Source organism: Plectropomus leopardus, chromosome 3 (assembly GCF_026936395.1).
Source record: "Plectropomus leopardus strain MGB_pleo_1.0 chromosome 3, ASM2693639v1, whole genome shotgun sequence".
Lineage (NCBI taxonomy): Eukaryota > Metazoa > Chordata > Actinopteri > Perciformes > Serranidae > Plectropomus > Plectropomus leopardus.
The window spans coordinates 36,300,904-36,311,385 of NC_142178.1; the positions used below are offsets into that span (position 1 = coordinate 36,300,904).

Sequence of the window (10,482 nt, forward strand, 5' to 3'; positions counted from 1 at the left end):
CTAGGTCCTGGGGTTGTACATTGTATATTTCCATGTGATAAATAACTAAATGATTGATTAACCCTTTGAAACCTGAATCAGCATTAGTTTTCTTGTGCTGCATTCAGAAGCCTTTCACAAGCATTTAAACCTCTAAAACCTGAGCCAACCGGAAAATTTAAGAACGAGCAAGAAATTGGTAAAATGTGACAAGTAATTGATCTGAAAATTAGTTTATAAGAAGAAAATTATCAGAAAATTCTAAATTAAAAATAATGGCAAATGTTTAGAAAAATAATATATATATATATATATATATATATATATATATATATATATATTTAAATGTAATAAGAATAAACAATAATATTGTTTTCAGGACAACGATCCCCTGTGTTTTGGTTTGTAATAACTAATTTCATGTCATTTTTATGTTTTGCCAATTTCTTGCCATGTGTTATTTTGTTTAACATATTTTTTTTCAGGTTATTGCCTTGTTCATTGTTTCTTTTTTTTTTTTTTAAACTTTTTATTTCTTGTTCATTTTCAGGAATTTTTCTTGTAACTTTTTACTTTTTTGCAGATTTTGGGGTAATCTCTTAAATTGCTAGTTGCCTTCTTCCTATGTTTTTGAAAGAACTTAATTTTGCTCAGGCTTCAAAGGGTTAAATGATCGAAGTTTACAATCGTTCTTAAGGATTTCGGCAGAACTTAAGAGGTTATATCCCTAAAATGAGCTGAAATTTATAAATACACTCCTTTTTGTGTACGCATGTTGCCCCCTCCTGTGATTTCTGGGTGTTTAAATCTACAGAGACAGGAGGCCCGAGAGGAATACCTCGTAAATCTATAGGCCCATGCTAGTTTTTCACCTTGGTGAGAAAGAGGGAGGACAGAGGAGAGAGGAGAGGGGAGAGGACTGTGACCACGTAAACCCCAAAGACACAACAGTCCTCTATCAAACCAGTCAGTCAAATGGACCCAAGGTTCATCTGTCATGCATTAAATCGTTAATGGAGGTTTAGAGGAGCGGCGGTGAGGCATTCATCCAGGCACTCAGATCATTTTGGTGAAGCTAATCATCTATACTACTTAGGTGTCTGTACTCAGGTAGAAATCTTGAAGGGAGAAACGAAATGAAGTTTGACTGGATATAGTTCACCTGATTATTCAACCCCACTTGGATCAATCAAGATTTTTCTTAAATCTAACTGGACGTGTACTGCGGTCAGCACATGGATAGAGAAAGACAAATGAAGAAGAAGAGGTGAATTGCCTTAAGGAGTCTTTTGGAAATGTCGACAGAGGTTTTGCTCAAGGACACATTGGTACTGCAGTGGATTTTAGACACAGTTTGTCAAGTTGATACTTCGGACTTACCCTGATTTTGGAGAAACGTGGGATCATGGCTGTGTGGATGACTTTATTTTTGGGGATCAATACTACAAGACACAGGCAGCTTCATAAAAACCGAAGCAACTTGAAATGTCAGTGATCTACGTATCTTCTCTGTGGATTAATATTGTTTATGTCATCCTGGTTCTCTTCTGGTCGTTAATGCCTTTTCTTAGATTTAGCTTTAACAGTTTACAAGCTGCAAGCAATGTTTACTTTTCACCTGAATTGCATGGGACAAATTTTTCTTCAACCAGCCGCCAACGTCCATCTGTGCTCCGCGTCACAGCATGAAAGGTTCATACAGACTTCTCAAGTTGAACACAGGGGCCATCCATCATATTACTTTGTGTAAATTGGCTCCTCAACATTAGGGCCTGACTGCTGACCTTTGATGTGTGAACCTGCAATGAACGGCACTCCTAATGCCACCATCACTCCACAGCTGGGACTTGTCCTGAGCCCAGGCGCCGGAGATGAGGCATCCCAGGAGAGCGGTGGCAGTGGAGGCAGTGGAGGCCTTTGGGTGACATCCCTGCTTGGTATTACGCTGATGATCATGTGCGCCTTGGGAGTGGCAGGCAACACGTACACACTCATCATCACCCGCTCTGCCGCTTTGCGCCGCACAGGCTCCATGTACGTTTACATCATCAATTTGGCTCTTGCAGACCTGCTCTATCTGTCCACCATCCCCTTCGTGGTCTGCACCTACTTCGCCCACGACTGGCTGTTTGGTGACGCAGGCTGTCGCATTCTTTTGAGTCTCGACCTCCTCACAATGCATGCCAGTGTCTTCATTCTGGTTGCGATGAGCTTGGAACGCTACCGTGCCGTTGCAAGGCCCTTCAGCGCGCACAGGTCCTCGTCTCGTAATCGAAAGCTAGCAGCCGGGATCATCTGGGGGTTGGCCTTCGTGCTGACGCTTCCCATGATGGTGATGATCCGACTCAGGGAGGGCAAACCGACTGCAACTGGTTTGGTTAAGAGGATCTGCTTCCCCACGTGGACCCCTGAGGCCTTCAAGGCGTATCTCACCGTCCTGTTTCTAACAAGCGTTTTAGTTCCCGGATTGGTAATTGTTGGGCTGTATGTGGGGCTCGCCAGCCGCTACTGGGCGGTGCAGGCTAGTTTAGGTGGTAGCAGCCGCTCTGTCCGAAGGAGAGGACTCAAACAAAAAGTCGTATCAATGATCTTCAGCATTGTGGTGGCCTACTGGGCTTGCTTCTTGCCTTTTTGGGGATGGCAGCTCGCCAAACTGTTCTCTCCAGAGTCCCTCCGAGCTTTGTCTCCAGCTGCTCATAATTACGTGAATTTCTTTGTCACGTGTCTGACTTACGGGAATAGCTGCATCAATCCATTTCTTTACACTCTTCTGACCCGGAACTATAAAGATTACTTGGCTCAGAAAGGTCAGTCTGTAAGTTCAAGCAGGGCTGAACCGGGGTCAGCTGTGACTACACCACTGCAGGAGCTTTAGTGGATGAATCAATAATCAGTGAGCATTAACAGTTGAGTGAGAAAAGTTTTATTGACCCTTATCGGCCTGCGAGAGGATGTTTTTGTTCTGTACAAAACTGGAAAATGGGATATTTGTCAGACATTTCCGATCTGATGTAGCACTTTTTACAAACTTTGTAAATACTGCAAATATAATGCAGTGAGATTCTACACACGTCCTGCTCCGCTGAAACGTTTAACCAGAGCTTTCAAGGCTTTGGAGATTTCCAGCACAGCAGGTGGATGTTTGTGAACAAGAAAGTCTGATTGCAAGTCTCCTGTTTGGAGAGCAAACGTTACACATTACACAGTGTTTGATATGTGCTTTTTGTCACGTAATCTAACGCTTATCTCCACGTGTGTATCATAGTATTTAACTCTTTGAACCCTGAGCACATTTGTGTGATTTCTTTTGAAAAAAATGGGGAAAAAGGCAATGAGGAACTTGGTGAGAAATGTTCTAGAAATTGCAAGAAATTAGTAGATTTAAAAAAAATATTTGTTTGGGAAAAATGTCTAGGTAGAAAAGGGGAAAACTATATTTATAATTATCATAATATAATTTGATAATTAATGTTACATAATTATCATAATTTTTAAGCACTTTTTCCAAGTGTTGTTTGACTTTTTTTTAATTAATTTTATAATTAAAATCATGTTACAGAGAGAAATATAACAAACGATAATAAATAAATACATTTCGGCACTTTTTCTTTGTCATTTTCATGTTCATTTTTGTTTTTTAATTTTTTATTTTATTTTCAGGTAATTTCCCTGTAACTTTTTTTCACTAATTTTTTGCTCATTTTTCATTGCCTTCCACCCATATTTTAAATGAAATCAAACAAACTTGCTCAGTTTGTAAAGAGTTAAAAAGGGTTGTATTCACATTAATTTTTTTTCCCTATACCGTTTAAACATCTTGACAGGATTTATCCTATCTCTCGATTACTTTGCAATAGCTGTAAAAAAAAATATCCTAACAGACAATGAAATTAAATGTAAAGAACGACTTCATTTTTTCCTTTGCTCTCCTATTTGCCATTTACCTTACACACACATGTAAAGGATATTTCATCTCCCTCCAGGGAATGTGGTTTTATTGTGCCACATTCCTCAGCCTCGGGCCACGGCTTCTTTGAGTCTTTCTGTAAATTGTCTCACCTCTGTCATATATGATCCCTCCTCTTACATTTGTCCTCTATATATACAGTTTAGGCACTATATTGGCCACATCAACACCACAAGCCTCACCGACCAATTCTTATTTACTCCTCTGTTCCAATATTTCTTTTCCAATATTTTCCTTCCTTTTCTTTCTTGTTCCATTGCAATGTCTAATACCAGTTTTAACAAGTCATCCTTCTGAAAAGACTTGCATATAAGAATTAACAGTGACACAGACATCCAGATTTTACATTTATTAAGTCATCGCTTTTGGTTGTCATGCAGCTTCAGTGAGTCATATCTTGTTTTAACCGTTTTAATTCCATTAAATGTATGTTGACTCTTTCGGGGCAATTTTAAATTATCCTTTTTTTTCATTACTTCATGTTTGGCTTTCACTGAAACAACATATTAAATAACAATGGGCTCTAAAGCTTCACTTTTGGAAGAATATATATGAAAATGACATCAGAAACAACTCTTCAAGTGGAGTTCAGATTGTATTTTGAGGGGTGAAAACCTTTTTTTTTTAATGCACTAGTCAGTTGTGATATTTTGGGCTATTTTGCATGCATAACATCCTCTTTCAGATAAGTGGAAAGAAAACATCCAAAATACACATTCAGGTGCTTATGTTAGTTCGGATTTTTACTCTGGAGATGTATGAAAATTTGTGCGTATTTAATTAGATAATGCATCATTTGCATAAGTAAAAATAACATTTCAAAAAACTTGTAATTCAAAACACAGTTGACAGTATTTTTTGATTTATGGAGTGGCAAGAAGTGAACTTTAAATTCCCTCTATAAAAACCTAAGACCTATGAAACAAGAATTTAGATTTGTTTTTTCATCTTGTTTTTATCCATTATTCAAAGTCCTGTTCTGTAAATATGCAAATTAGAACATATTTAATTAGATAAAGCATGACTTGCATGTTTACTCATAGGATTTAAGAAAACTTGTTATATAAAATACATTTCTTACTGTTAGTTATCAGCTGGACAAGTTTCATGGTGATGTAGTTGTTTGTTTGTTTGTTTATATTTACCTGTTGTTGTTTTGAAACATGTATGATATTTTATTTATCATATCCTTGAAGTTTTCCTGATTCATATACATGTTTAAATAGTAGCCTTTTCTTTAGATTTCTAATGCCTAATGTCCGTTTCATGAATATTGCATATAGGTAGTTAAACATACATCAGTTGTAGATATATTTGTGATTAGTATGGTGTGTTTAATCAGTGTGTGTGTTACAGAGTGCTGTGTGAAGAGAGATATGTGGAGACACACACACTTTCTTTTTTTCACATTTTATTCAGAAACTCAGTGAATGCTAAGATCACAGACAGACACAAGATGTGCTGTGGCTCCATCTTTAGGCCGTTTTCTCTTATTACAACATCATTGCTCCTTGTTGGTTTATACCAGAAGAAAAGATGAATAATCAGGCCTGGGCTCAGTAATGTAAAACAGACTATTTCAGCAACGAAGAAAAGGCGGACAGGTTAAAGAGTCAACAAGAGTTCACCCTCTACTTGATCTTGATGCCGACGATCCTCGCCTCACCGCTGACATCGAAGTACTTGTACTTCACGTCTCCCATTCGGTTGGGGAAGTTCACCATGCAGCCGTCAGGAAGCTTGATGTAAAACTGCTCGTTGTTGAAGTTGATGTAAAACTGAGGGAGAAAAGAGAAAGGCTGAACATGATTCATCTTTCAGTGTTGAGTTTCAGCTGGAGATACGAGGACGTGTGTGTTAAAAGAATGGCTGAGACAGACAGGTACTATCTGTCTCTCTCAGGGGCTGTTAAGTTTTATGAGCCTATAAGATTCCTGATAGGATAGCTCAGCGTCTGTTGACTTACCAGTGTTACACTACAGGTACCAAGCCCACTAATAATCTCCTTATGGCGAAAGACATCATGAAATTTGAGATTGAGCCAGATGACTAATATAAAACAGCAAAAGTACTTTTCTGCAAAAAAAAAAAACTCAACCAAAAGCAGCTCCTTTAATATTGAGACATGTTAATGTACTTTTATTTACTCTTGAATTAAACATTTGTAAGGGCAATTTTTCTCTTCTCGTGTTCAGGCAACTGTAATAGGCGGCTATGCTTGAACATTTATGTCGGCCTACTTATGTTATTATTGTGTCTCTGCTCTGCCTGGCCTGCTTTGTGCTTTCTCCTCCTGTTGCAGGTCCTGGGCTGGCATTGCAGGTGGTTATGGAGCTGGCTCACCTGAAGCACATTTAATCTCAAAACGGTGTGCAACATTTTCCTACGGTTTCCAGGTTAAACCTCATGTTTCCTCAAGACGGTTTCTCTGAGGTACGTTTTCTCCTGTTTGGTGGATGTTTCGGAGGTGTGTCTAATCAGCAGAGACATGTAAGCTATGTACACTAAATTCTGGTAGATCTCTACTTATTGTACATTCAAATTTTGTTTTTATTTTATACTTTGCTTTGGCAAGGGGATGTATGTTTCCAATGCCAAGACCTTTTGAAATGAACTGAACCAAACCCTGAAAAATTAACCCTTTGAAACCTGAACAAAATGGCTTTATTTCTTCAAAAATATGGGAAGAAAGCAATAAGTAATGAAAGTTGCCTGAATTTACCAACAATATTACCTGAATTTTTAAAAATTATTTTTTTTAAAGAAAAAGAACATTAAAAATGCCCCAATAACCTGAAAAAAATAATTTTGTAACATAATAATAATTTTGTAACATAATTTCAAATATTTAATTATGTTATATAATTAAAATAAAAAAAAAAAATGTTTTTCCTGGCTAGTTTCTTTTTCTCAACATTTTTTCTGTAGCTTTAAAAAAAAAAACCTAAATCTACTTAATTTCTTGTAATTTCTTAAACATCTATTACCAAGTTGCCATGATGCCATTTCCCATGTTTCTGAAAGAAATCCCACCAACTTGATTTCCTTCTGCACAGTGATACAGTTGGTAGGTGTAGTGCGATAGAACGAAAATAGTTCCCACATGAAACTGCTATATATATAAGTCTCTGCTGCTTATCTTGAGTAACAGGTCATGATTTCTGAAAAGAGACATTGCTACTGAGTTTTTCAAAAAAAATTTCAATTTTGTTTTTGCACTTTGAGCACCACAAGACGAGTGCCGTCTACAGTTCCATTATATTGGAGAGAAGGCACACATTTCTTCCAACACTTGGCAGCTCACACCAAAACAATTTAGATTGCAAATAGAACTACAGGTAACAAAAAAATGTGGTTTTGATTTGAAAGTGAACTGTCCCTCTAAGGCTGAGTCATGCACGTGTGTTCATCCAAGTCTCGCAACTTAAATCCTTTAGACTAAACCTCGTATCTTAATGTACAGTCAGTTGACGCCATCATTATCTCCCAGCACACCTTGCACTCCTCCCCACGTTGGAAGGGGAAGTTTTCCTCACGCTGCTCGTCACCCCAGCATCCCCCTGATAAGGAGTTGAAGACGATGGTGTTGTAGTCACCGCCGCTGTCGAAACGAGGGTTGAAGTGCAGGGCGATGTTGTCAGAGTCATGACCGATGTTGATGGCAAAGCTGCAATGGAGGCGGGAATGCAGAGGTCATAAAGGTGCAATGAAAAAGGGAAAGAAGTTGGTGAAACATTAACATGTCTTGCAGTAGGCTTTGTCATTTCCTCTTAATTAACTGATTCCATGTCATTAACTATTTGATCTCTTTTAACAGGAACTTACGAGCAGCAGTCGTCCTTGGGCTTGATGCGGATCTTGAACTCCTGCCCCTCCTTGAATGTCATGTCTTTGACTTTCTGTAATGACAAAAGAATATGGGAAATGAGTTAGATGGATGATAAATCTTTTAAAAAAAATCTTTTCATAGATTTAAATTTAACTTCACTTCATACAAAATAAGGGGAACATTTTAAATTTTTGAAGCCTATTTGAAAACAGCTAACCAGGTTTAAAAACATGTATGTATATAATTTAGATATTTTGAAGAGTAATAGACATGATTGTGTGTTCGGTGTGCTCTGATGGGAAAAGCGATGATCATAGGTGTTCTTGTTTTTAGCTGTTGATGATCAACCAGGGTGAAACAGTGTGCCCTTGGCTGTAAAAGCACTGAAACAGGAAGGCGCCGTGTTTCTATGTCGACATGTAGTTATCATATATAGATAATAAAACCATAAAAAGACGCCCACAAAGGGACCTTCTGCCACAGTATATCTGCAAACAAATCAGTTAGTGTGTGTGTTCACATAATAATCAAAGAAAAACTAATTAAAAAATAGAAAACCTGAAAAAACATCTAAAAATAACATCAGGAAAAATGATCATCATGGCATACCAGGAATTTTTTTTAAAGTCAGTGACCATGTTTACCTAATCGCTAAAGCAATAAATTCTCCCCATTGTCCATTTTAATCTTGGCATCACCTTATGTGGGTTACACATGCACTTTAACCCCCTCTCCCCCCTATATATATATAGACCTGCACCACACCCTCAGATATCACCCACAGCATATTCTTTATGTCATGTCTTATCCCTTATCTCAGATCAATACTGGTTTATCATTGACTGCACAGGCAGCATGTGGGATAATAATTAAGTTAAGTTACACGTTATGAATCCCTGTGCGCATTTGAGTCATCCTAACTATTTAGGAACAGTGTGAAACACCCCAGCACTTTGTGTGTCTTCTCTTCTCAAGATATAAAACTTTAATAGCCATTGGATGGATTACTGAAGGGGCCTATGGGCACAGGCCCTCCCCTAGCTTTCATCTGCAAAATGTCATTAACACGCAGAGACCATGAAAAGATACAAAATAACCACAAAGAGATGCAAGGTAATTGAAAAAGAATGCAAAATAATGACAAAATGGGCAAAACAACCACAAAAAGACAAAAAATGACCATATGAGACACAGACTTACACTAAAGAGACAAAAAAATAACTACAAAGAGGAGCAAAATGCGAAAAAAAGACCATGAAAACATTAAAAAATAGCTACAAAAAATGGGGAGATGCAAAATCACCTCAAAATCTGTGTGTGTTTTAGGCAGTTTTACATGTCTGTGCCAACATGTGCCCATTGCCTCATAGTGCGCCCATGATTATACCTTACAATGCATGCTCATCTCACAGGGGTCAAGGAAGCTCAGGACTTCACAGTGAGAGGAGATTGAGCTGAGCCACCTGTACATCTTGAAAAGCATCACATAGGTGAAGCGAAAAATTTATGAAAATGTTTGAATTGTTGCTCAGCTTTGGTTTTGATCCACACATTTTTATCACTCTTTAGAAGTGAGAGCTATGTATGTCCCCCGCAATGAATGTTACTGATTGACAAGATACTCAGTTTAAAAAAATAAATAAATAAATAAAAAATAAATAAATAAATAAAAATATATATATATATATATATATATATATATATATATATATATATATATACCCAGAAAATATAAGAGGCATCTAATATCAAACCTTTTCTGTCTTTTCTGTGGACTTGAATTTAAGCCACTGTTACATTTACAAAATCCAAAAAATCAACATTAACAAATCTTCTAATCATTCTAATCATGTTGGAATATTTGTATAAAAGGTGCAATCAGAAAGCCAAACAGCTATATGCAATCATGTATTTAAAAATGTAATGTGGTGGCAAACTGAACATTAAAGTTAGATTATAGAATATTGCTATAAAAGTTGAAAAGGGGAAGCATTCTTGTTCTGAGCTTTGTATAATGCCTTAACTAAGATAAGGAATAACAAGTATGAATGCTGATATTTGTCCATAGAATAAAGATTGATCCTAAATGAAGCCTTTCTCACCACTTACCATCTTGGCTGTCTTCAGGTGGGTTCTGCCTCAAGTGACAAAGCTCTTCAGGTGACAAAGCTCTGCAGCTGCAGGTGAGGGTTTATATAATGCTGATGACGCTGAGGGGCAGGAAGCAGTTGACGTGGAGAGGGTTGTAAAAAAAATCTCATGTGACTTCATACATATTTACCCTTTAATAGAGTCACTAACTGTTCTGCTTCATATTACAGGATGTTTGCAGTTTTGGATGAGAACTCCCTGCGCATGAGAGGAAATACTAATCCAACTGCGTTGCTTACAATTACAGGTAAGTCCAGAGAAAACAAAAAAAACAGAAAACAAATCATTTTGCACATTAGGTATTTAAAAAAAGACTGTTTAAATATTTTTATTGTCATAATTGCAAACCATGTTGATAGCAGACACATGTCGATATGCACATGTATAATTATTATAACTTCACCAACAATATAGGCTATATGAAGTGGCACAGGAAAAGGAAAGAATAAAGGAGGAAAAACACTCAAACTTTTTTTGTTTGTTTGCTTTTTGTAAAGCAAAAACACATTAGCATACATGTTCTCACAGAAGAGTGTTCCTTTTTTCACTTGCTGGT

At 37.2% G+C, this 10,482-nt stretch overlaps 2 protein-coding genes across 2 annotated transcripts; one reads left to right on the forward strand and one right to left on the reverse strand.

The window, feature by feature from the left end:
* The first annotated feature begins 362 nt into the window (after nt 1-362).
* Nucleotides 363-3,594, forward strand: uts2r4 (urotensin-2 receptor 4). Its single transcript, XM_088074783.1, has one exon. It carries the CDS (start codon nt 1,769-1,771, stop codon nt 2,852-2,854), a length of 1,086 nt encoding a protein of 361 aa, XP_087930909.1. The 5' UTR covers nt 363-1,768; the 3' UTR covers nt 2,855-3,594.
* Nucleotides 3,595-5,340: 1,746 nt separating this feature from the next.
* Nucleotides 5,341-9,961, reverse strand: lgals2b (galectin 2b). The gene is made up of 4 exons (XM_042485796.2): nt 9,885-9,961; nt 7,772-7,845; nt 7,442-7,613; nt 5,341-5,724 (listed from the first exon to the last, which is right to left on the reverse strand). The coding sequence occupies exons 1-4, from the start codon at nt 9,885-9,887 to the stop codon at nt 5,578-5,580; spliced, it is 396 nt and encodes a 131-aa protein (XP_042341730.1). The 5' UTR covers nt 9,888-9,961; the 3' UTR covers nt 5,341-5,577.
* Between the last annotated feature and the right edge of the window lie 521 nt (nt 9,962-10,482).

What these genes read in the sequence shown, in the direction of transcription:
- lgals2b (XM_042485796.2), bottom strand. An exon ending in CCCAAGGACGACTGCTGCTC is followed by an intron (nt 7,614 to 7,771) that starts GTAAGTTCCTGT and finishes CCTCCATTGCAG; the next exon opens with CTTTGCCATCAACATCGGTC. An exon ending in AACGTGGGGAGGAGTGCAAG is followed by an intron (nt 5,725 to 7,441) that starts GTGTGCTGGGAG and finishes TTTCTCCCTCAG; the next exon opens with TTTTACATCAACTTCAACAA.
- uts2r4 (XM_088074783.1), top strand. Translation starts at nt 1,769, where the DNA reads ATGTGTGAACCTGCAATGAACGGCACTCCTAATGCCACCATCACTCCA.